The following is a 25,926-nucleotide window of genomic DNA, read 5'->3' as shown; positions in this document are numbered from 1 at the left end:
TGGGATCCTGGATTTGTCCAGACAGGCTGCACAACTCTGGTCATTATGCTGCATCTCTTCAGAGACAGGACAGACTGACCCATTCTCAGTAGAAGCTGTTTAGGAAGAGGCAAGGACAGAGTAGGGAATCTTACAGAGATGCACCTCTGGGATGGGTGTCTTGGGTCCACACTTTGTAATTTCCTATGGAAAACCTAGCCATTTTCTCACGGCAAATGGTTTGGGAATTTCAGGCTACCACCTCTTAACTTTTATCTATTTTCACCACCCACTGGTGCCCTGGGCTGATGGTTTTAATGTCCTCTCTTGATTTTGCAGCCAAGACAGTTATCCATCAGACTCTCAGCGTCTTGGAAGATATCGTGGAAAGCATCTCTGGGGAAGCCACCAAGTCCCGCCAGCTCTGTTACCAGTCACTACAGGAGTCTGTGCAGGTCTCGCTAGCCCTCTTCCCAGCTTTCATTCATCAGTCAGGTATAACCACAGGGCAGCCTTTCCTGGCGGGGGTCGTTCAGGAGCTCTCACCTGTACTTGGCAAGGAGTCCCATTGGGCTGGCATGGTCGTACAGGCGCTGCCGGCGCCACATTAATTCCTGCCCCACCTGCCCACACTTGTGCTGAGAATATTCATCAGGAATCAAGATGGCATTATGCATGCCACTGGGCTGTCCCAACGTTGATCTTTTCCATGTACAGGGAACAATTCGAATACAGGTCCTAGCAGGTTTCAATGCAGCGAAGAAAATCTGAATGAGGCTTTCGAACCAAATGTGGGTGGTTTACAAAGGTGACTCGTTAATTTAAGCAAGCAGAAATTAAGGGCAACCCCAAATGGTTTTTAAGTTGACTTTAACTATCATTTCATTTTGAGTGGGATTATATTTACTTATGCTACTTCTTTTGTATTTTATTGTACATGCAATGGCCTATGGCTACAAGCAAGAAATGCTTTATCATATTTTGTCCAGGTAAAAGTTGGGAATTTGTAGTGCAGGGGAGCCAAGAATCCAACTTTCTAGCTCTACCAGCTTAAACCCAACTGGTCACGATCCGCTCTTTCTGGAGTAATGCTTGCTTTGTCTCAGCCAGTAGGAATCTTTATTATCTGGTGGCCATCACTAAAGTGGGGAAATAACTCTCACCTGCTCAGTCGCCCAGGGCACCAGGGGGCAATAATGCGGGTGGAGAAAGGCAAAAAGAGCTAAAATATATTGTGTGTAAATTATTTTATGCCTCTGAACTTTAAAACAGCCTTGGCCTGACACTGTATAAGGCAGATTCCTATGTTCCTACTACATATGTAAGAGGGCGGCAGCCGTCAGAGGTGGCCAGCTCCGTCCAGCCTGCTGTCCCCAGCCCAGCCTGCTGCCCAAGGCAGCGCGCCCCCCACCCCACCCCCATTACTATGCCACTGCTCATGAGGTGCTGAAGCCCAGAACTTCAGTTTTGATCCTGCATTGCTAAGTCTTAGCACTTAGCTCTGTATGTTTCCAGGTGGCACATGCCCTCTTCTTGAGTACCTACAGAAAGCATGTTGGATTGCAACCCAAGGATACAACTCTAGATTATGACCCATAGCCCACTTGTAATTTGTTTATTTGTTTAAAATTGTAGGTTGCTTTTCCACATAAATATGCTGAAAGCAGCTCACAGCGTAACAAAGATACAAATACAATGCTTCATTACAAAAGTAATCAAAATTCAATCATTTCAAACATAACATGAGCATCAAATAAATAGCTTTATTTATCTGAATGTTATAACATTTAAAAATGATAATAAAACAAGCTAAGCAGCAGCTACTGCATGGAAGTACTATACCAAAAGGTACAAAAACCGAAGTGTGTATAAAATGTTGCATAGTGGCTGAACATGGAAATTTTATATATAGTAAAATGAGCACGTTAATTGCTGTCACACAAAACTTCACATCCAACCCTTAGCTGTGGTCCAACATTGGTGCCAAAAATCAAGCTAGAGCAAGGGTGTGAGCCTGCAAGAGGAGCAGAGCATCTAAAATCACAAATGCCTGTAAGCATGACAAAAATTTAACTGTCAAAGTGAGTAATGGGTGTGAGCCCTCCCTGAGTTCAGCATGACTTCTTTTTTGAGTAGGTGTACACCTGTAACACTAAGTATGGTTGCTCGCTAGAGATTATTGTTCATTTCAAGTATTTATTTTATTTTATTGGGTTTTTTATCATTCAAAGAGAGAGAGAGTGATTTTTAGGGTCAGACGTCAGAGATTTTTTTTTACAGTCCTGCATTTCCGCAGCCAGCCACTAGAGTTCAATCTAAACCATTCTGTGCACTAATCCAGTGCCTTGCCATTGACTGTGGGGCTGTACATGTTATTACACTGATAACACTCAAGAGCCTTTTCACCAGCTGCTTAGCTGTCCATTTCACGGAGCTGCTGGTTAAGGAGGGCTAAGATGTCAAGCCTTTGGCATTAGCTGTGCCGTAGGTGCCAAGGGAGGATTCACTTTGCCAGTCCCAGTGTCAAATAGCAAAGGTGGCTCCTGCCCAAGAACAGTCACTTGTCAAAACATTGCTTTTTTGTTAATGCTTTCCTTTTTGGCTCCTCCGCCTTCCCGTCTCCAGATGTAACAGATGAAATGCTGAGCTTCTTCCTCACCCTCTTTCAAGGGCTGAGGGTGCAGATGGGTGTGCCTTTCACCGAGCAGGTCATACAGACATTCCTCAACATGTTCACCAGGTAACCCGCTCACCTTCCTGTTGCTAATCTTTTGCTACTGTTACTTTGACACAGAACATGAATATGTAATAATGGGATGGAGCTCGCTTTTGAGACTGCTACGTAGCTCAGATTTCAGAGGGGACAGGGAATTCCCCATGCACTTGTTCCCTGTAAACAAATGCTCTGCAGCTAGACTCAAGTCTTCCCGAAAGCTTAATTGTTTTTTGTGTTGTGTCCCTAGAGAGCAGCTGGCCGAGAGCATCCTCCATGACGGGAGCACTGGGTGCCGAGTGGTAGAGAAATTTCTGAGGATCCTTCAGGTGGTGGTGCAAGAGCCAGGCCAAGTCTTCAAGCCTTTCTTACCCAACATCATCTCACTCTGCATGGAGCAAGTCTACCCAATCGTGGCGGAGGTAGGGCCATCCTGGGGCTGGGCGAGAGACAGAAGGGGATGGGGCAAGGCAGAAGCTCTTGCAGGGTCTGAATCGTGGGACAGCAGCGGAGCCACACCCCTGAGAAGCCCTTAGGGCTGCTCCGTATCAGATGTATACAGTCAAATGCACAAACGGACTCCTTTAAAAAGGATCCATTTTTCAGACACTGCCAAGTGATCTGTCCTCGGGTGCTTTGTTCACACATCGTAATACCAATGGCAGGGAGGAGGTAGGCAGCAGCCAAACTATCCACAGGAATTAAAATTGCCAGGAAAGCAACGACACTGTTTATTATTTTGCTTCCCTGTGGAAAGAAGAGGACAGGATACTGCATGGAAATAAGCTAGCTGCCTTTAACTTTCATTGGGTGGAATATGGATTGAAAATCAGATGGTCATCTTTCGTTTAAATTTTATTTTCGAGAGGGGCAGTGCTTAAAGGGTGTGCAACTGCAGCGCCAACCCATGACTTCTGCCTTCTTCTGCTACATAACAAACGCCTCCCTCTCTGACCATCTGCATTGGGCTGTGCTGGTAATGAGATCCGTTCTGGCGATGGGCGAGTGGTGACTCCCTGTGTGCTTTCCCTTTGTCCCCAAGCGATCCTCTCCCGATGTGAAAGCTGAACTGTTTGAGCTGCTTTTCCGGGTCCTTCATCACAACTGGCGATATTTCTTCAAGTCCAGCATTCTGGCGAGTGTCCAGAGAGGCGTAGCTGACGAGCAGATGGAGAACGAAGCACAATTCAGCACCATTATGCAGGTACCTGGACGGGAGTTGGCTGGTGGTGTTGCTTCCTTGCTTGTGGGGGCCCAGGTGCTTCTGGCTGGCAACTGTAGGAAACAGGTAACACTGTGAAATGGGGCTCTGTTCCAATACAGCAGAATGGTTAAAACGGCTTACCAGCTGCAAGAACGCAACAGTCCCTGGCTTTCCCATGAGTCCAAATGCTGTCCTGACACGTTAAGAGAAGGGCCCACTTGATTTGCATTGTGTTCTTTGTACACTTTGAAGGCTCAAGACCTTTTCAAAAGAGGCGGTGCTTAGTGCAACTGCATATTTTAACTTTGTGACTTCCTAGAGGTGTGGAGCGGTGTGATAGGAACGGCCTGTGTTATTTTAAGAAAAGCAAGTTAACTCCTTGGTCTGGATGTTCAAGCAAATCTCTAGCATCTACTTTACCAAGTAGCTGTTGTGGAGGCCTCACCTGAACCCTGGAGTTATTCACTGAACCCACTGGAGAAGTTTCTTCTCAATACACTGCTGTTCCTTCTGTACCCACACTTGTTCCTAATTCTGTTGTCTACTGAGAGCCTGTTAGTTATTTGGTGTTTGGGGCCATTCCAGGCAACTCCTGCTCAGGTTCCCTTCTCATTCCAAGTGCTGAACACTGTTAATTTGTAAGCAGAAGATTGCTAAAAAGCTGACAGCTCAGTAATGGCTGATTCTAGCCAAGTGCTTCTGGCTGTTGGCATTCCAGTTGGCTCATCCTGTTTGGGAGAAGCACTTCTGCTTAGCGCTCTCTGAATGTTCTGCATGGCCCAGAATGTCTGCATCCTGCTAGGGAGTTGTCTGCTTGCTGCTGCCGCCATGGTCAAAGTCCAGTCTCTAGTCTATTCAGCCATTCTCAAATTCTAGTTTAACTCCCTGAGGCGCTCTGAGGAGAAATAGGAAAAGCTCCTTCCCTGGCCCTGTTTCCTTCAAAGTCTCAGTCTGTGTTTGGAGGAGGGCCACTGAATCCCAACCATTCCTGCTTCAACTCATAACTTGATGCGAGACAGTCTCAAGGAAGTGAGATTTTACAACAAGAAAACATCCCTGACACGAGGGTTGCTGTCCGATACAGAGGTAGCCGGTCTGGAGCCCTCCAGATGTGGTCAAACTAAGACTCTTCCTCTCATCAGCCACAACCAGTGTGGCCAGTGGGCAGGGATGTTCGAGGTTAGACAATATCAGGTTCCCTATCATTGGTCCAATGGCTATTCAAAGAGCTTCCATCAATGTCTGATGTCCTGGTTACTTCCTTCAATGTCTGATGTCCTGATAGGCTTTCCCCCCTGTTCCATAGGCATTTGGCCAGTCCTTCCTGCAGCCTGACATACACCTTTTTAAACAGAACTTGTTCTATTTGGAGACTCTGAACACAAAGCAGAAGCTGTATCACAAGGTAAGCTCCCCACTTTCCAATGTATACAACAGTATAGTTTGTATCTTGCTTACACAAAGCACTGGCAGAAGAGGGACAGTTCAGAAGGCTAGTAATTCTGGTTCTTCCTGCTTATTGCCCCCTAGTGGTCCATACACTCGGGTGCTCTCCTCGCTGGAGTTGCTGTTGCTTACGTGTTGGAAGAGCATACCGTGTTTCCCCCTTTTTAAGACACCGTCTTATTCTTTTTTTTACTCAAAAAAACACACGGTGTCTTATTTTCAGGGGGTGTCTTGTACCTTAAGGCCTCCTCGGAGGGGCCAGGCAGCTGGCTGGGGTGCTGCTGGGCGCTCTGTGCGGCGCTGCAGCAGCAGCTGGGTCCAGGCACCAAGGCAGCAGGCCGCTGGCTCAGTGCTTCGTCCGGCGCTGCGGAGCGCTCCGAGCCTCTGAGAGCCAGCAGGACGAGGAGGAGGCTTGCCGGGTCGTCGACCTAGCAGCGCGCGCGGAGCGCCCCGAGCCTCTGAGAGCCAGCAGGACGAGGAGGAGGTTTGCCGGGTCGTCGCCCAGCAGCACGCGCGGAGCGCCCCGAGCCTCTGAGAGCCAGCAGGACGAGGAGGAGGCTTGCCGGGTCGTCGCCCAGCAGCGCGCGCGGAGCGCCCCGAGCCTCTGAGAGCCAGCAGGACGAGGAGGAGGCTTGCCGGGTCGTTGCCCAGCAGCGCGCGCGGAGCGCCCCGAGCCTCCGGCAGCCAGCAGCAGCAACAACAATCCCAGAGGCTCGGGGCGCTTCGCGCGCGCTGCTGGGCGACGACCCGGCAAGCCTCCTCCTCGTCCTGCTGGCTCTCAGAGGCTCGGGGCGCTCCGCGCGCGCTGCTGGGCGACGACCCGGCAAGCCTCCTCCTCGTCCTGCTGGCTCTCAGAGGCTCGGGGCGCTCCGTGCGCGCTGCTGGGCAACGACCCGGCAAGCCTCCTCCTCGTCCTGCTGGCTCTCAGAGGCTCGGGGCGCTCCGCGCGCGCTGCTGGGCGACGACCCGGCAAGCCTCCTCCTCGTCCTGCTGGCTCTCAGAGGCTCGGGGCGCTCCGCGCGCGCTGCTGGGCGACGACCCGGCAAGCCTCCTCCTCGTCCTGCTGACTCTCAGAGGCTCGGGGCGCTCCGCGCGCCCGAGCCAGCAGCCTGGCCTCTCTTTTTTTGCCTGCCCGAGGCGGCCTGCCGCCCCGCCACTGGAACCGGCGGCTTGCTCGCAGAGGCTCAGGGTGCTCCGCGCGCACTGCTGGATGCCGACCTGGCAAGCCGCCTCCTGCTCTTGCCGGCTCCCAGAGGCTCGGGGCACTGCTTTTCTATACTCTTGCCGCGGCCAGCGTGCTGGGTCCCGCTGGCTGGCTGGGGCACTCAGCGGTCTCGCTCCTCGGAGGTATGGCTTATTTTCAGGGTATGGCTTTTATTTCCTAAACGCTTAAAATCCTGCTATGGCTTATATAATGACTACGTCTTAAAATAGGGGAAACACGGTAGGCCTGGCTTGTGTCATAAATTTAATTGGCCTGTGCAGAGAGGAACAAGACTCTCGCTCAGGCAGAACAAGGAAACTAATTCTCCTTCAACTTGGAGAGGGAAACGGGAAGAGCTTTTTTCTAATGCCTGTGTTGAATACACTGCTCCCAAAACCACTGCCCAAAATGCCCAGTGGCGGACAGTTTGCAGAGGATCAGGTACATTGAATGAGCATGTCAGAGACCCTGGAAAACGGGGCCCCTAGACACACTATAGGCATTGTGACAGAACGCTTTGTCATTGTTTAATCATAGCAGATTTTACCCACATTTTCATTGTGAGTGCCACATTATCACAAGAGCTAACCATTTTAAATGTTGTGCAAGCTTGCTAGGGCAGGTGTGTTCAGCTGGCGGAGTGGTGAATGCCAAGTTGCCAAGGGTTTTCACTTACCTCTGCATCCATGGAGGTGAATGGACCCTGCACTGGACCCTGGAGGTGTGGCATAATTCAGCTGCCATGAGCCACCCAATCGAGGCCTATCAGATCGTCCTGTAGAGGGCAGAATAGGCTTCCCCATTTGCAGAGCAGCTTGCAGCTTCACTGATCCCGCAGAGCTGCTGTTTTTGCTGAGCACCGCAGGAGCTTGCTGAATGCCCTTGTTCTCTTTCCCCACAGAAGATATTCCGGACATCCATGCTTTTTCAGTTTGTGAATGTCCTGCTTCAGGTACTGTTCCATAAATCACACGACCTCTTGCAAGAGGAAATTGGCATAGCCATCTACAACATGGCCTCCGTGGACTTTGATAGCTTCTACTCAGCCTTTCTCCCGGGGTTCTTGGCCAGCTGCGATGGTGTGGACACCAACCAGAAAAACGTGCTTGGAAGGAACTTCAAAATGGACAGGGTGAGGCTGGCTTGAAGCCTTCGGGTGGGGTTGTTCTGTACGGACAGACTGACAACACACACAACCGTGCCCCAAATAGAACTTCCTTGAACTCTAACGTTTTATTATTGAATGAGAACATAAGAAGGACCCTGAAACTGAATCAGACCAAAGTGGTTTGGCATCTAGACCAGCATCATCTTCTTACAGTAGCCTGCCAGATCCCCACAGGCAGGATGTAGAACCCACCCTTCGCGCCAAGTGAAGTTGTGGTCAGCTCCCCTCTGGCCCTCTCCCGCCATGTCTGATTTACCACCACAAGCTCTGAAAAAAACCTTCATTGTCGTGTTATTTTCCTTCCCTTGGACTGTAGGGTAGCTCAAGAGTATTTCCCCACCCAGCCCAGGATCATCGGCTCTGACTGGCAGTGGCTTTCCAGGATCTTTGTCAAGGGTCTTTGTCCTCCACAACTACCCTGATTCTTCTTGAATGGGAGATAACCAGGGCTTGAAACCTTCTGTAGGCAAGGCATGGGCTCTGCCACTGAGCTACAGCCCTGCCCCTTGCCCTGATGTTGTGGTAGTAGGACCCATAGCGTAAGGTCATATGGTGTGCATGCAGAAGGCCCCCAGCATCCTCACTTTTAAAAAGGGTCTTCAAAGAGCAACAATTTCCAGAGTTACATGGGCAGAGGGATTGATTGAGGAGAATTGGGGTCTCCTAACAACCCTCAGCCCCCTTAACAAGGCACAGTTCCCAGGGTCCTTTGGGGGAAGCCATGATTATTTAAGGTGATAGGTGCCATTTGCACTACACATTTAAAGAGGTCTCAAAGAGGAAGGGAAGCTCTCGGAGTAATGGCTGGTTCAGGACTCTGTTCAAAGCTGTGTGTCCCATCAGACTGCACCTTCTCATGGTTTCATGCAGAGAGTTTCTCCTGCCTGAAACCCTGGAAAGCTGCTGCCAGCCAGTGCAGACAGTACTGAGCAAAAAGGGTCAACGGCCTGACTGTGGCAGCTTCTGGGTGTGTGTGTGTGTGTGTGTGTGTGTGACATTGCTTTTGTTTCAGGGCTGCTTACTACAAAGGTTTCTATTTCCCATAACAACTCTGCTCTTCCTTCATAAGACTTTATGGTGACATTTCAGGCCGTCTCACGCCCATAGCTGCCAAGTTATCCCTTTTTTTAAGGGAAATTCCATTATGCTGAATAGGCTTCCTCGCGAGAAAAGGGAAAACTTGGCAGCTATGCTCACGCCCACACAACCTAGTTTAAATCTGCTGAATAAAATTGTTGAAAATGGAGCCAGGAGATATTTGGAAGTGCTTGGGCAAAGTCGGTGCCATTGCATTCCCTAGTGTCAACACTCCTTTGGGGCAAAGAACGGGAAAGATTGGTTAATCTTGTTTCTGTTGTTGTCCTAACCGTTGGCTGTCTCTTCTCTCCCATGTCTCCCCACCACCCCTTTTCCAGGACCTGCCCTCATTTACACAGAACGTGCACAGGCTGGTCAACGACCTGCGCTACTACAGACTCTGCAACGACAGTTTGCCCCCCGGGACTGTGAAGCTATAGTTCTCGGCACTGGACTCTAGTTCGAATCCCTGTCAAGAGTGGACCTGTGCTCCTCGTGTTGCCGCTGCCTCCGCTCCCCGATCTCACCAGGCCGGCTGGATGCAGAAGCACCTCTCACGTGGGCCCCCGTGCCTGGGAGAGCTGCACGCTGTGCCCCCACCTTGTCCATTCCCCTTCCAGCTCCTCCTCGCAGCTGAGCTGTGGCAGCTCTGTGTCCTACAGGGTGTCTCAAGGCCCATCTGCAGGCTGTTCCTCTATAGCTGGATGTTTTTGTCTTAATACTGTGGCATTTGCAGATTTGCAGGTTCCGGTGACTGGTCTTGTGCATCAATCATGAGGCAGAAACGCCAAAGACTACTTCAGATGTTCCCACCTTCACATCATTCCACCTGTGTCCCTCCCCTCCTGCACCTTGCTGTTGGGGAGGGGAACATCCCATCAACTTTTTGTTTTTAATTGCCTTGAAGCCTCCCCTGCCATCGGCGGGGAGACAGACAGACGGACAGACAGACAGAGCTCTGTTTTCGTGGGGGTTTTTTTAAAGAAAAGTTTTTTCTCATCATTCCATTGTGATACTAAAATGTGCTTAATGAAAATAAAAAAGTGCTTACTTTGTTGTTTTAGACGGGCTTGAGATCTATTTAGGTACCTTCAAGGCCTTTCGGGAAGTCTTGGGGAGGGCATAGACTCCGGGCTTCAGACTAATTCATGGAACCATAGAGCTGGAAGGGATACCCAATGGTCAGCTAGTGCAACCCCCTGCAATGCAGGTGTCTCTGCCAGAGCATCCCTGTCAGATGGCCATCCAGCCCCTGCTTACAACCTCCCAAGGGAGTCCATCCCACTGTCAAACAGCTCCTACTGTTAGAAAGTTCTTCCTGATGTTGAGTCGGAATCTCCTTTCTTGTAACTTGAAGCCATTGGTTCGAGTCCTACCCTCCAGAGCAGGAGAAAACAAGCTTGCTCCATCTTCCATGTGACAGCCCTTTGGATATTTGAAGATGGCTGTCATATCTCCTCTCAGTCTCCTCCTTGCTTGGCTAACCATACCCAATTCCCTCAACTGTTCCTTGGTTTCCAGATCATCTTGGTTGCCCTCCTCTACACAGCTTGGCAACATCCTTTTTAAATTGTGGCACCCAGAACTGGACACAGTATTCTAGGTGTGGTCTGACCAAGGCAGAATAGAGCAGGACTATTGCTTCCCTTAATCCGGACCTTATACTTCTGTTACCTAAAGTAGAATTAGCTTTTTTTTTCCCTTCTGCTGCATAACCCTGTTGACTCCCGTTCAGCTTGTGCAGTTGGATCTGTGCACATTCCTGAAGAGTGATCTCTATGGGTTGCTACATGACTTTCAGTGATAGATAATGATGCTTCTATAGGGTTTTTCATATCTGCTCAAAGCCTGCTTTTCCAAGAGACTCATGGTGGCATTACATGGGCTACTTTAATTTATTATTCACAACAACCTTTTGAGGTAAGTTAGGCGAGCGACTAACCTCAGGTGGACCCCTGTGAACTCTAGGCTCTGTGTGCACCTGAACCTAGCACCTAGCCCCACTCCCACATTTTAATTATTACATTATACTGGCCCTTTAATCTTTAGAAAAACATATCAATAACTGTATGAGAACCTGCTGTTGTGCTTCGCCGAATTGCAGGCACATGGTCTGAGCAATTTTGCCAGCAGAATGCCATGAACTGGAACTTCTTCAGATATCCAGTCTTTCCTTGCCATTGTACTTTGTGGCTTGCTGGGTCTTCATTCCATTCAAGATGTTTCTATACTGGCTTTGAGGCTAGCACTCCCAAAAGAGGCTTGCGTGAGAGAAGCATCAATGAAAACACTGCATTAAAACAGAAGCCGCTGTTTAGAGGAGGCTGGATCTTCTGCTTCCACCACCACCCCTGGCCAGAATGGTTGTTCAGAATTCACTATGGCTACTATCATCGGAGGGAGGAGCCGTGGCTGGGAGCTGGATGATGACACGTTAAAAACTGTGCCTGCTAATAGACAAGTCTTGTTTGTCTTGTTTGATTTCGGCCACAGTGACACTCCACCTGTCCCTGGCCTGCTCAGGGGGTCAGCATCCTTGTGAAAGCATTGCTCACTATGTTTACCCAGAGTGAAAGTGCATGTTTTCTCTGTCCAGATCAATGGGTCAGTGGTCATAGTTTTGGAAGATGCTCAAATCTTGCTGCTAAGAACAACTGGTTGTCCCATTTCCCCAGAGCACATACTCTTCCAATGTGAAGCTTGCTTGATTTTAGGAACGTAGGAAGCTCTGGTTCATTGGTCCACCTAGCTCAGTAGTGTCTACACCAGGCATCCCCAAATTTCGGCCCTCCAGATGTTTTGGACTACAATCCCCGCCATCCCTGACCACTGGTCCTGTTAGCTAGGGATCATGGGAGTTGTAGGCCAAAACATTTGGAGGGGACCCCTGGTCTACACTGATGGGCAGCTGCTCTCCAGGGTTTCAGATAGGTAGCGCTACCTGGAGATGCTAAGGGTTGAACCTGGGACCTTCTGCATTCAAAGCAGATGGTCTGCAACAATAGTCTTTCTTCCATCATGGTGCTCAGGGTGGACTGCAGATTGTTCCCAAGCAGTCATCTGACTAGGAACTGACCAAATCATAAGACTCAATTTAGCTTCCAGCGCAGTTGCTACATCTCATATGCTTTCAGACAATAGCCATGGCCCGATAGCCTTCAAGCAGGCAAGCACACCAGCTTCTTTTCCACAAACTGGGAATTGCAGTGCTTGAGGCTCCTCAGAAGTGAGCAACCCCACCACAGCTCCTCTTCATGAATGCCGTTTGGATGTTTGCCCATGAGGCAGAAGAGTTGGCAGGTTTGTTCCCAAAAGCCATTGCAGTTCAGTTGATGCTAGGCAGGTCTTTGGGGGCAGAACGTTGTGGGTTCAAATCAAAGGGCTCGTGGGTGAGGTGGACTTTTAAGGAGGGATCTGAAAGGGGAGGCTGTGTTGTGGACCTTTTGGGTTGAAGAGTTCCATGCATGAGGAATAGCAAGGGAGTCAGGGTTGTTCCCCTGAAATGACCATATTTGGTCAGCTGAATGAATATTGGTAGAGCTGGAAGAGAAAAGGTTGTGAACTGGTCTTATTTGGCAGGAAGGGGGGCAAAACTCGGAGGAGCTTTAAAGGTCAAGAGTGGTTATCTGCCTTGGACATTGAGTCCACCTGCATTTAGTTGGACCAAATGCATGTCTAGTTTGCTCTCAAAAGCTCCTAGCATTGAAGATTCCAATGCCCCTCTATACAACCTACTGGTGCCCCAGCGCTCATCACATGGCTCCTTCCTGGTGCCCAGTCTAAACCTGTCCATGGCATTTAAAAGGTTGATGGATCCACGTGGCACAACATCTGGAGAATCGAAGGTTAGGATTGGGAACGAGGAGAAGAGAACTAAGCAGGGCTCGTTCAGTTGTGGGGTAGGGGGAAAACAACCCTCTGTCCTTGATGCTTCTGCCAATATTTTTCTGGGGTCACTGTTCTGGGAGCTACGAACTTCCAGCAGGTACAAGAGCGCTGTTTGCCTTCTGAATTGGAGCCAGTTCAGGGTTGTTGGAACAACAGGGGTGGGATGGGGACAAGTACGAAGATGGTCCTAGACAACATAGCTCCTGCTTATGGGGAAAAAGCACTTGTGATTTTAATACATGGTTGGCATCCGGAAGACTTCTGAGCAGGGAATGGTAAATGAAATGCCCTTCTAGGTTTTCCTAGGCTTAAGTCCAGCATTTTATTTCCCCTGCACAGGTTCTCCATCTGGCTGGCAGCTGGAGCAGCGTTTGGCAACACCTGCAGGGCCTCGTTTGGCCCAGGGGCTGGTAGTTGCCGGCCTGTGTTTTAGGGAAGTATTTCAGCCAATTTGGTTCAAGTCCAGGGAGAAATATAGGACTGAATGTTGTGATCAGGCAGCACCTTTCACCACTTAAAGGGTGGAATGCTAATGAAGAAGGCACCTAGGAAGGCCAGTGATACCAGCTACATAATGGTTTGTTTTGCCAAGGAAAATATAGCTTGTTTTTGGACACAACCTCAGCTTAAAGGGCAAAGTTTCTCTAAAGTCTATAAATTCCCCTATTTTTCCACGAGTTGCGAGTATTTGGCTGCAGCTGTATTGACAGAAGGGAGGGTGGCCCCTCTCCAAACGGGGCCTCGTGTTTCCTCTTAATCTCCTCTAATTAGATGTTCTGTATATTATCTGCAAGATCGCCAACAGCACCCATGAATCCAGCCTCCCTCCCTCCCTCCTTGTTCATCACTGGATGACGATCCGCTCTCAGGATGAGGGAGACACTTCTAAAGGCAGAGGTTTTTTATATATTAAAAAATCTGCACTGAATGTAGCAATTGGCCACACAGATTTTTGAGGCCACAACTTGCACAAAAATCAATTGGTCTTTCAAGTCCCTCAGCAATTTTCAACTGCTCCGTAGGGGGGAAAGCATGTGAACTACTGTTCTAATACTCCAAGCATGTACTGAAGTAGAGCAGTATATCTTGGTGTTATAAAGACCAATGTTAATTATTTGCTACAGGAACCCATCCCATAAACTAAGAACGTTTCAACTGTGTTAGAGAGCAACTCCCATAGCCCATCGCTTTATCCCTTTAGTAACTTCTTGTTGCTGTTTGTTTTGATATCGGTCTTTGTCAACCTGGTGGCCAGTGTGGTGTAGTGCTTAAGAGTGGTGGACTCATAATCTGGTGAACCGGGTTTGATTCCCCACTCCTCCACATGCAGCTGCTGGGTGACCTTGGGTTAGTCACACTTCTCTGACGTCTCTCAGCCTCACTCACCTCACAGAGTGTTTGTTGTAGGAGAGGAAGGAAAAGGAGAATGTTAACTGCTTTGAGACTCCTTAGGGTAGTGATAAAGCGGGATATCAAATCCAAACTCCCCCTCCTTCCTCTTCTTCTTCTTCTTCTTCTTCTTCTTCTTCTTCTTCTTCTTCTTCTTCTTCTTCTTCTTCTTCTTCTTCTTCTTCTTCTTCTTCTTCTTCTTCTTCTTCTTCTTCTTCTTCTTCTTCTTCTTCTTCTTCTCCTCCTCCTCCTCCTCCTCCTCCTCCTCCTCCTCTTCCTCTTCCTCTTCTCCTCCTCCTCCTCTTCCTCTGGCTGTTCTGGACTAGAAATATCATCAGCCACAGCCAGCTTGGAAGCTGCAGCACGAAACACCTGGGTGGGTGCCAAATTGCTGGAGGCTGGCGTTACAGAGTGTGTTTTGTGCTTTACCAAATAGAGCACGGGTCCCTGCTGCTAGGAGCTTACAATCTAATCCCGGGGAACGGAGGAAGGGAAGGGGCAGGCAAGGTGCACCCAATTGTTGCAGTGAGGTGTGCTCGCCTCTGGGACATATTTTTATTGGATTGATGCGTTTTATTGGATTGATGCGTGTTGCAGCTAATGTGGAAGTATTTTAGCCCCCGCTAAAGTACCCACTTAGTAGATGGTCAAATGGTCTGAGCTTGCTTTGCTTCATAAAACAACTTCCTATCCCCCTTTTGCTGTTTCAGAAACGGCTGCTTTGCCCCCCCCCCAAAAAAACCCCACCCATTTGCTGTACCCTCCCAAGTAGTGATAACTTCTTTAATCTAATAATTTTTTATAATGGTTAAAGTGGTTTATATTTATTGCTTATATTTTAGATTGTATTTTGGATTGTTTTACGTATATATGTGTATGCTGGTCGAGAACCGTAACAATAAACTAAACTTGTTACTAAACTAAACCCACCCATTCCTGCCTAGGAGCACTCAACCAGCTTTTCCTCTCTCCCCCCACGCCTGCCTTCCCTGATCCTTCCTTGCCGGCGGAAGCAGCTACGGGCGGCACCCCAAGATCAGGTAAGTGCGCCCACCCTCGTTGTCTCTGCTCGTCCGGCCCATCAGCAATGGGCGCCCCCAGCTTCCGGAGCCGAAAGTTGCTGCAAATCCTGTTAGCCGACGAGGCGGCCGAAAGAAGCGCGCCGCCCGCCCCCGGGGTGGGGGGCTGCGGGTCTCTTTAAGGGGGCCGCCTCCCTGTAACTTGATCCTCCTCGTTCCCACGCCTCCCCCCCGGGGGGGCCGCCTTGCTCGGCCTGGCCTGGGGGCGGACCGGCGGGTGGGGGTGGGGGAGCAGCAACCCCGCAGCCGGGCTTTCTCCCACCCCCAAGCCCTCGTCTATAAACCCGTCCGGGCCGGCCCCCTTCTGCGGGGCGAGCCGCCATGGGCTTCCTGCAGCGCTGCGTGGGCCGGAGCTGCCGCCTGTTGCTGCCGTCGGGGCAGCGGGGCGCGGGCAGCCTCGGGGCGTTGGGGGCTCTGCCCTGCGATCGCCTCCCCGGGGGGCGGCTGTACAGCGCGGGTGAGTTGCGGGGCGAAGCGCCCTCGGGGTGGGCTCCTGCCTCCGCTCTTTTCCTTCGGGCGAGGGGCTGCAGAACAACTCGCCCGCGAAGCGCCTCCCTGCCCCCAGGATGGGCGCGCAACTTGCGCCCTCGCCTTGTGGTGACTCCGGCCGGCAAATCCAAGTCAGCCATCGCCGGGCCCGGGCCCTTCCACACAGTCACACGCGCGCGCGCGCGCGCACGCGCACACACCGACTCTCTTCAGTCCGCAACCCTTCCCGTTCCCACGGTCCCTGACAATTGGCCAAGCCGGAGTCCGGCACAGTCCTATCTCTCCATCATGCGATACTCCTAGAGAGACACAGCAGGGCACTCCCTGGTTGCACGCAACTATGAGGAGTTGGGTATTCCTGGAAGGAATCGTAAGACTTGTACCCCTTGGCACTTTTTCTTTGCTTACCCACCCAAGCTAGTACCGTACTTGCTAGCTTGGCTTGGGGGGCTGTTATGAGATCTGGCTTGGCATTTCCTTGGGCTGTGCAAACTAGAGGCGGGGTGACCTGTTCCAAGTGCATCCTAGAATCATAGAGTTGGAAGGGACCAGGAGGATCATCTAATCCAACTCCCTGCAATTCAGGAATCTTTCTGAATTCTGTTGGCACAGCTTAGCATCCTCTGGGGATGTAGCTGTGGTGAAGTTCCCTCTGCCTTGAGACTGTGAAGAGCTGGGAGTTCCAGCCCTACTTTTCCATGCCCCTGTGTTGGCCTTGGCTCCCAGGGTGGTGGTCAGATGCTGCTCTTGTTCCCTTTTTTAGCATGCAAACTAGTAAAAAAGGTAAAGGTAAAGGACCCCATGGCGGTTAATTCCAGTCAAAGGCGACTATGCAGTTGCAGCGCTCATCTCTCTTTCAGGCTAAGATGGTTTTACCATGCAAACTAGTATCCACACACCAGGTTGGAAGAAAATCTATCTGTGGGCAGTGATAATTCCTAATTCCCTCTCCTTGACACACTGGCTAGCAGGGCTGACCAGAGGTCAACATTACCAGGCCCACACTTCTGTATTTAAAGATCAGTACATAAAATGCCAACTTGGGGCTTCAAACTTCCTATCTAGCTGTTTGTCTCACCCCACTCTTGCTTTCGAGAAGTGTGCTGGAGAATGCTGTCTTGCTACTTGGCGATGATTCAGTTGTTCCCAATAAAGGTGGCCCCCTGCTTTGGCTTTTGGATCCCTCGTCCCCAGAGAGCAGCATAACTGACCTTCGTAGTTGAAGAGGATAGCTGCTACTTTTTCTTCTCTCTGGAAAACAGAGCCCTTGAATTACATCACACTCTCCTTTTGAAAACAACAAAAAAAATAGTCCCTTTCTTCCCCCCAGATAATGAGATTACTACATGTTAAAGTAAGGTTACCAGATTTTTTTTTTCAATGAATCCGGGGACACTTTTTAACTTCCTGTTAAACAGATGGATTTTTTCAGGGGGCTGATTTGTGAATCCAGAGACTCCCTGGGAAATTGAGACGTCTGGTAACCTTATGTTAAAGGAGCTTGGTTAGAGCTGAAAGGACTCTTAACTGGCCTACCGTACAGGACTGTTGTAAGGATTGCACAGTCAGTGTATGTGACTTCCCGAGAAGGAGACACTTTAGCTTATTATAGCAAATGCCCCAGAAGAGATTCCTGGCAGTGGCGTCCTCAGAGACTAATTAGCAGATTCATTGTGACATAGAGCTTTTGTGGACCAGTCGACCCCACTGCGTCAACTGCAGCTGGGATTCCTGGCACAGAAGGCAGCTTTGGCTTTAAATGTAACATCCTATCTTTAATGTATAGGAGGTGCTTGGCGCACTTAACTACATGATACGAATGCTAGGTATTACAGTCATACCTCAGTTTAAGTACGCTTCGGTTTGAGTACTTTCAGTTTAAGTACTCCGCGGACCCGTCTGGAACAGATTAATCCGCTTTCCATTACTTTCAATGGGAAAGTTCGCTTCAGGTTAAGTACGTTTCAGGTTAAGTACGGACTTCCAGAACCAATTACACTCATACTTTGGGTTAAGTACGCTGCAGGTTGAGTACTCCGCGGACCCGTCTGGAATGGATTAATCCACTTTCCATTACTTTCAGTGGGAAAGTTCGCTTCAGGTTAAGTACGCTTCAGGTTAAGCACGGACTTCCAGAACCAATTGTGTACTTAAACTGAGGTACCACTGTATTAGCTTAAAATATGCCCATCCGCCCCTCCTGCTGCCCCCTGCTGGCACCTTGAGGCTGCAATCCTATCCACCTGCTTTTAGGTAGGTCCCCAGTGACTAATCAGCCTGCTTGCTTTTCAGGGCTGTAACTTTCCTCCTGCAGGAAGCAAAGCCCTCTGGGAAAGGGGCTAGGTGGCTACCCACCACTGGGCATCAAAGGCTTTTTGCTGTACTGTATTCCCAAAATTTTGCGGGAGAGGGAGCATCTAGTGGAAAAGAGGGCTGAGCTTTCCATTGCCCCTCCAATAATGCTTCCTTACTGCCTTCACTTTTAGGGATGTTCAGATTGATTTGCCAGCCATCGTGCCTACAAAACAACCCAGCATCTCTATACAGGCAAATACTTTTAAAAAGCAAACATTGTAAAACAGCAACATTAGTTTTGACAGCTTGCAGTCTACTATCTGAGGGTCAGAGTAAGCGCGGCACATTTTGCTACCGCCAGAGCAAAATTGGCTGCTTTCTGTGCGTTTATCACAATTTCTACCATATTCTATTTTTTTTACTACTTTGGCTAAATGGAGGGGGAACTGTTGCAGAACTCATTCAGAAATAGAACAGTGTTCTAATGCAGTGTTTCTCAACCAGTGTTCCTCCAGATGTTTTGGGACTACAACTCCCATCATCCCTAGCTAGCAAGACCAGTGGTCAGGAATGATGGGAGTTGTAGTCCCAAAACATCTGGAGGCACACTGGTTGAGAAACACTGTTCTAATGTATATCATCCTCAGCCGATGGCAAATTCAGCCACAGCCCTAAACAGGTGGAAATTGTAGTGAAATTTAGTGCCATCTCAAAATTGGGGAACTCGGATGAATCACCTCGAGATCTGGTGCCCTGTCATCTTAAACTTAGGACTCCAAAAGGTTTGAATTGAAGCCCAGGGAAACAACCTACATACAGAAAACCAGGGGGGATAGGGAGGATGAAAGAGTACTCTGAAAGGAGGCCTGGCTGGCTGGCTCCTGCAACACTGAACAGGAGCACTGTACGCTGCAACTCTTTGTTGCAGTTCCCACTCATCACAGCCATGATCTCTGGCTCTAACCACCCTTTCTTTGCCCAATAGGTGTCCCTGGGCTGCAGGAACGCACACTGATAGCCGTGAAGCCAGATGGGGTGCAGAGGAGGCTGGTGGGGGATGTGATCAAACGCTTTGAGAAACGCGGGTTCAAGCTTGTGGGCCTCAAGTTGCTCCAGGTACGCTCATTGGGTGCTGAAATGGGGGAAATCAAGGCTTGCCAGGAAACATTGGGGTAGGTTGGAGTGCTCCTTCCTGTTTCTGTAGAGTTCAGCCAATAAGAGGAGAGTTATCCATGACCCACAGCCTTGTTCCAGGGTGGGGTGGGGAGGGAAGTTTCAATCCCTCCCGGGGATCTAAATGTTAATCATCAGCCACCTTCAACAAGGTAGAAGACACAGACAGGTAGCCCTTCCTCAAGGTGCACATCTGGGGCAAGAGGTTCATGAACCCACAAAAGCCCGAATCCCTTGGACCCAAAGACAGTCTACCCATGCCAACACGGGAGCGTGCCTCGGGGTCTCATAGGATGGAGGTTCTGCCCATTTGAACATCAGATGCCCCTTTGTTTTGGCAGGCTAATGAAGGCATCCTGGCAGAACACTACCACGAACTGCGCCGAAAGCCATTCTATCACGAGCTGATCAAGTACATGACCTCGGGGCCTGTGGTTGCCATGGTAAGACAGTCTCTCTTCCCCGTCCCCCATCCCCTCTCACCAATACCCAGAGGCTTATCTAGTCCAGCATCCTCTTCTCACCTTGGCCAACCAGAAGCTCCAATGGGGAGCAGACCAATGGGACCTCTGAGTGTAACTCTGGTGATGCTCAGCAAATGTCCTTCGGAGGCATGCTGCCTCTGATAGAGGAAGGAGAACATTTAGCCATTGTGCAGGGGCAGATCTACTGCGAAACGAATGACGCTTAAACTTCCGAGCCCTAATCCCCGAGGGGTCCCAGAAGCGACTTTAGTCCATGTCGCTTACAATGTTTAAATCGCACCAGTGACACAGTACAGCAATTTCAATCGAAAACTGAGATGTAATGTTGTTTAGTCGTGTCCGACTCTTTGTGACCCCATGGACCAGAGCACGCCAGGCACTCCTGTCTTGCACTGCCTCCCGCAGTTTGGTCAAACTCATGTTCGTAGCTTCGAGAACACTGTCCAACCATCTCGTCCTCTGTCGTCCCCTTCATGGATCAATGCCTTGTCGTGGCGAAGGGGCTTGAATAACTCAGAGAAGCTATGAGCTATGTCATGCAGGCCACCCAAGATGGACAGGTCATAGTGGAGAGTTTTGACTAAACGTGATCCACCTGGAGAAGGAACTGACAAGCCACTCCAGTATCCCTGCCAAGAAAACTCCATGGACAAAGACAACAGGCATATAAAAGTTATGACGCTGGAGATGTAATAGTTAATTGCTTTTCACGTTGTGATCTGTCGTGGAACAGCCCCACCAAAGAAGGGTTACCCAGACCTCATTGCAGGTTGCACAGCCCCCCCCCCCCAATGGCAATTCAATTTCCAGGACCCCAGAAATGTAGGTTCGCCACTAGCATTGTGGGATGCAAAGCCAAATCTGGGTACTGCTTTGAGGATGCTCGTATCTTGGATATGGGAAGAACTGTTTTGCATAGGTATAAGGCATAAGGGTGAGGGGAAGCTCCTGTGAAGCAGAAGATTGCCCGCCCCCGCCCCCCGCTGCAAATTGCCAGGTTGGGCCCTGTGGTCCAAACCAGGCCCATAGCCAACTGCAATGCATTAAAGCCCCCACCCCATCCTTCTAAGCACCCCATCTGTGATGTTGGTTGGGAGAGCACCTCTGTGTACTTAATGAAAGGCACTGATAGAGACATATTGTCTTGTTTAGCTGTTAGCAGGAATGTCAGAACCACTGGTCTTTGCCCTTTTTTTCTATGGTGTCCTGCTTCAGGTCTGGGAAGGCTACAACGTTGTCAAAACCTCCAGGGCTATGGTGGGGGAGACAAATCCCACGGAAGCCAAGGCAGGCACCATCCGGGGAGACTTCAGCGTCCATGTCAGCAGGTATGAGTGGGATCAAAATAGCAGGAAATACAGGAAGCTGTTCTGCACATTAGACCATGAGTCCATCTAGCTCTGTATTGTTAACACGGACTGGCAGTGGCTGTCCAGGTTTTTCGGGCAGGAAGTCTCAGCTCTGGCTGGAGATGGGAGCTGGGATGTTCTACATGCGAGGCAGGTGCTCTGTTACTGAGCTCTGACCAGGCCGGTCTTGACTTGCTGGTGCTTCTAGCTTCAAACTGGCAGGAGTCTCTGGCATGGTTACCCATGAAAAATACAAAACGCTGACTCTTTTGGTTAAGTCCCGTTTCCCGGTCTGGTGAACCATTCATTTAAGTACACTGCAGAATCGTTCCTCCTGCCATTATGTAGTTATCTGAGAGGGCCAGTATGGAAAATGAGCTTTCTGGGTCAAATGAAACCAGTGTTCAACACTGCTATGTATGAATAATAGGGGAAGGGGAAAGATGAACCAATCAAGATATTGAAATGTCAGTGTTAGTTCTGATGCATCGTGTTGTGTGATTTTTCTTTGCTTTCTCATTTTTCCATTATATTACATTTCACTTTTCTATGCGTGTGCTTAAAAATCCTCTTCCCTTAGTTTGTGGTGATCTAGGTGCTGTGGGTAAAACCACAGAGCCTAGGGCTTGCTGATCAGAAGGTCGGCGGTTTGAATCCCCGTGATGGGGTGAGCTCCTGTTGCTCGGTCCCAGCTCCTGCCAACCGAGCAGTTCAAAAGCAGGTCAAAGTGCAAGTAGATATATAGGTACCGCTCTGGCGGGAAGGTAAACGGCGTTTCCGCGTGCTGCTCTGGATCGCCAGAAGCAGCTTAGTCATGTTGGCCACATGACCCGGAAGCTGTATGCCGGCTCCCTCGGCCAGTAAAGTGAGATGAGCGCCGCAACCCCAGAGTCGTCCGCGACTGGACCTAATGATCAGGGTTCCCTTTATCTTTACCCTTTACATTTACAGTGGAATAAAATGACAAAATGGCCTATGCTAGCTAGAACTACAGATTTGGGGGTGGGGGGTGTTGTGGGAATCAAGTTTTAATTTTCCCTTGCGGTTTTTTAAATGTCCTTCCTAACAGAAATCTAGCAGAGCAAGAGTAGACTGGGCTGAACCTTTGTTCCCCAATGTGCGCGTTCTTTCCTTATTTTTGTTTTGAGTGAACGTCCTAAAAGTCCTCCTTCATGCCTAAAACAGATACTGTATTAGATATCAGATTGCCCCCTGGAACGTTCCCTTTGCCTCTGGAGGTTCTGTCCAGGGAAACTCTTGTTCCATCATTTTACTGCATCAGAGTGGCTTCTTGACTCAGCCCGAGGTAAGGATAGCTCAAGATGCTGTAGACAGACCCAGCTGTTCCTTCTCAGGAATTCTGTAGAAATTCAAAAAAGAGTTCTTGGTCCCCCTCATCCAGCTACAACTTCTTTGGTGGAAGTAGCTTCTTTGGTGACTGTTAAAGGGGATATAAAATTGGGTAGGTTGTTTTTGTAGCTGTGGGATAAAAGGTAAAGGTACCCCTGACCATTAGGTCCAGTTGCGGAACACTCTGGGGTTGCGGCGCTCATCTCACGTTATTGGCCAAGGGAGCCGGCGTTTGTCCGCAGACAGCTTCCGGGTCATGTGGCCAGCATGACTAAGCGGCATCTGGCGAACCGGAGCTGTGCACAGAAACGCCTTTTACCTACCCGCCGGAGCAGTACCTATTTATCTACTTGCACTTGACGTGCTTTCGAACTGCTAGGTAGGCAGGAGCTGAGACTGAACAATGGGAGCTCACCCGTCGCAGGGATTCGAACCGCCGACCTTCTGATCGGCAAGCCCTAGGCTCTGTGGATTAGACCACAGCGCCACCCACAGCTGTAGGATAGATAGAACCTTAACCTATGCTATGCCCTCATTGTGAGGTTTCCCCCGTGAACAGGAACGTTGTCCACGCCAGCGACTCCCTGGAGACGGCCCAGAGAGAGATCAGCCTTTGGTTTCGCAGCAACGAGCTGATAGACTGGGATTGTTGCGATCAGAAAATCCTGTATGAACACTGAGAGCCTGGCTTGGTCCACACCCCAGCACGGGGCCTACTACCTCTGCCCATTGACTGCCTTTCTGAAGCGATCCACGTTCCAGCCTGTGTGCCACAGGCTTTGATGGTGTGTGTTTGGAGGAGGGTGGGATTCTTGCACTTCAACCACTTTGGCTTTCCTCGGGAGGGAGGGAAGGAGCAGGCACCCCTTTGCACAGGCCACACCTTGCTCTCTGCCTCGTGCACCACAGTGCTACTTGATTGGACAGATTTACATCCGTGGCAGACAAGTCATGGAATACGGGTCTTGCATTAAAAAAAAACCCAAACTATTTCTACAAACCTGGTTCTGTTCTTTCTGTCTGGAAATTGGAAGTCTTGTGTTTGGGCCTGCCATCAACTTGTAATCCCTTTCTCTGATTGCATCTCTACATTAACGAAGCTAGCCATTTTTTGCTCCTGTTTTTAAGGTGATGTGCGAGTGGCCACCTGATTGTGAATGGACAGCCTTGTAAGAGAAGAATGCAGGAAAATATGATTTAGGTAAAGATGGTGTCTTTTGCACCTCAACACCGCAGGAACTAGGTAGCAGATTGCCTCACCTGATATATGCCCCATTTACCACTTCAATATGCCCAACTGGTACAGGTTACACATACCTGTTCTGCGTTGGTAAGAAATCAATCTTTTAACATGGCAGCAACTTTGAAGCTCTCTGCCTGTTGATATCAGGCAGGCGTCTTTGCTGTATTTTTCCAGCACCTGCTATAAACATTGTTTAGGTAAGGCTATCCAGACATGTGTTTCAGTCTGGTTTTTAGCTTCTTGTTGATTGTAATTATTTTGTTTAATGTTTTAAAGGGGTCTTACCTTTTTTTTAAAAAAAAACAAACCTGATCATTTCATTATTTTATTCTTTCTGTAAAAACTGTGTTTGTTTTTTACAGTCAAGTTGTGTATCAGCTTTATGAAATAAAAACAAGCATCACCACAAAAGGCTGCCAAAGGAGACAGATTTGCATGCAATTTGCATATGCCAAATAGTATGTGCACACAATGGAGAAAGAAGTCCTATACCGTACTTTAAATGGAAAAGCTTTCAGCAGGGGGAGGACTGCGACCCTGTGTGCCTGCTTAGCCTTTTCTTCATGTGCTTAAATATTGATGGGCACCTTCAAGGACCCTTCTTATGCTTTTCTTTATATTGGATAGTTCTTCAAACAGAAGACTTGTCTCCTAGGGTTTGTGGGTACCCTAGTTGTGCCAGAGAAAATTATGGCCTTGGCCCTATTGTGAGTCTTGTAACTCATTCCTATTGACATCAATTGTCACGGGGAGAGTGAGGAAGGCAGAAATGTTGCTTCCTTGGCCCAAACACTTCTGTTTAGGTCACAGCAATAAAGGGCACACCCCCAGCGGAAAAGCACCTAGATTCCAGAGGCTTTGCTAGCTTCTGCGCTGGATAACATGGGTCAATTGCAACAGGAAAACTTGAATAACGGCTGCTGTTTTCCCAAGCAGGACTTTAACAGACTTAGGTGATTTTGTGTGAGCTTCCGTCTGGTGCAAGGACTAGAATGACGCAAATCTTACAGAGTTTGTATTCAAGCAGGCATTCTTTGCCTCATGAAAACGTGTGCTTTAGGGGGCCTCCTTTGTTGGGGATTTGGCATCCTATGACATCTGCACAAGGCAAGTTGCTAGCCATGTGAAGATCTTAAAGCCCAGAAGTAGGTGAGAGGGGGGCACTACTTTGTCAGCAGAAGCTGCTGCCTTGTGGTTAGTGGTGAACTTTAGCATAGATTCTGAGGGCACTGAACTTGGCCCAATTCTCCGGAGCAAACCATACGCTTTTGTGGGCAGAAGGTAAATAGCCACCCAACCTTAGGCATGTTTGCTCTTGCTCTTTGAAGTCAGTCCCACTGCCTGCAATGGGGGCTTCTTCCCATATAATGACCACGGGACTGCAATGTACAAATCTCTAATAAAACAGTTGTTTTTTTTAAGCAACTTGAGGGCACTTAGGTTTTCCCACTGCAGGAGAGAAAACTGTACGCCTAAGCAATGCAAAAGGTTGAAAGCTAGGGTCCACATCTATCTAGACAGGGCAGCTTGCATGAAATGTTAATAATCTGCTCTGTTCCACTACTTTCCCCTCCTAGCAACAGGTCATTAGTCTGCTTTCCAGTTCTTTGGGCCCTTGAAGATAGGGAACAAGAACCTGTGTTTCAAGTTGTTTTGGCTGCCAAGTGATTAATCTGGATGGCTTGGAAATCTCAGCATGCTGTCCGCTCCTGTGTGGCTGCTGCAACTGGCTGTTTTTAGGGAGTAACAATTCCCTTCCCTATCCAGCCAAGCAAGAGGCATGCTCACAGTTCAAGGGTGCATTCCAGCCAGACAAAAAGCACTCAAGGGCCCAGCACAGAATCCAGGCATGTGAGCTGGACCATATTTAGCCCCTAAGCCTGTGCTTCCACACGCCTGTCTTATTCCCACCCCAACATGGAGAGGCTTTGGGGTCATCTGGGAATGGTTGAGGGACTTGGGTATGTTCAACATGGAGAAGACAGCGGTTGACCCACCTTCAAAGATCTAAAGGGCTGTCACACGGAGTATGGAGCAGGCTTGTTTTCCACTGGTCCAGCGGGGAGGGCCCAAACAAATTGATTCAAATGGCAAGGAGGGAGATTCCAATGAAGCATTAGGAAGAACTTGCTGAAAGCAAGAGCTGTCTGTGACAGTGGAACTAACTCCCTTGGGCGATAGTGGACTCTCCTTGGTTGAACTCCCAGGTATCCAGAAATGCAAAACGTTGTGTAAGTCCCAAATGGAGGAGCAGTGCCTTCCTACCAAATAGCTCAAAAGAAACTGACCATTTTCGGTGACCTCCAGGAGCAAATGAATGTCATATGTTCCTTGGAAAAGAAATACAGAAAGGGGCTAAGGAGGAAGAAAGATGAATTGGCCAGCTTGAATTTAT

At 49.3% G+C, this 25,926-nt stretch overlaps 2 protein-coding genes across 10 annotated transcripts in view; both read left to right on the top strand.

The window, feature by feature from the left end:
• The window catches only part of XPO6 (exportin 6), a 55,528-nt gene extending 45,674 nt beyond the window's left edge, over nucleotides 1-9,854 (top strand). For all 7 annotated transcript variants that reach the window (XM_088657101.1, XM_060282470.2, XM_060282469.2 and 4 more), the window contains 7 exons: nucleotides 319-474; nucleotides 2,605-2,719; nucleotides 2,943-3,114; nucleotides 3,735-3,896; nucleotides 5,203-5,301; nucleotides 7,448-7,678; nucleotides 9,130-9,854. In XM_088657101.1, the coding sequence (XP_088513227.1) occupies nucleotides 319-474; nucleotides 2,605-2,719; nucleotides 2,943-3,114; nucleotides 3,735-3,896; nucleotides 5,203-5,301; nucleotides 7,448-7,678; nucleotides 9,130-9,231 (1,037 nt within the window). In that variant the 3' untranslated portion in view covers nucleotides 9,232-9,854. The remainder of the gene's footprint in view (nucleotides 1-318; nucleotides 475-2,604; nucleotides 2,720-2,942; nucleotides 3,115-3,734; nucleotides 3,897-5,202; nucleotides 5,302-7,447; nucleotides 7,679-9,129) is intronic.
• Nucleotides 9,855-15,455: 5,601 nt separating this feature from the next.
• Nucleotides 15,456-23,955, top strand: NME4 (NME/NM23 nucleoside diphosphate kinase 4). 3 transcript variants are annotated; one of them, XR_015946879.1, is made up of 5 exons: nucleotides 15,456-15,604; nucleotides 18,917-19,047; nucleotides 19,446-19,547; nucleotides 20,742-21,533; nucleotides 22,751-23,955. XR_015946879.1 is itself a non-coding variant. In XM_060282472.2 (5 exons), exons 1-5 carry the CDS (start codon nucleotides 15,469-15,471, stop codon nucleotides 22,966-22,968), a joined length of 603 nt encoding a protein of 200 aa, XP_060138455.1. In that variant the 5' UTR covers nucleotides 15,456-15,468; the 3' UTR covers nucleotides 22,969-23,955. The 3 variants fall into 3 exon arrangements, 2 of the variants coding, with proteins under 2 accessions (XP_060138455.1, XP_060138454.1); XM_060282472.2 differs by having other exon boundaries at nucleotides 20,805-20,917; nucleotides 22,848-23,955; XM_060282471.2 differs by having other exon boundaries at nucleotides 20,742-20,917; nucleotides 22,848-23,955.
• The last annotated feature ends 1,971 nt before the right edge of the window (nucleotides 23,956-25,926 follow it).

The sequence above is a fragment of the Zootoca vivipara genome, chromosome 13, assembly GCF_965207765.1.
Source record: "Zootoca vivipara chromosome 13, rZooViv2.hap1.1, whole genome shotgun sequence".
Classification (NCBI taxonomy): domain Eukaryota; kingdom Metazoa; phylum Chordata; class Lepidosauria; order Squamata; family Lacertidae; genus Zootoca; species Zootoca vivipara.
This window is presented reverse-complemented; position numbering and strand designations above follow the sequence as displayed.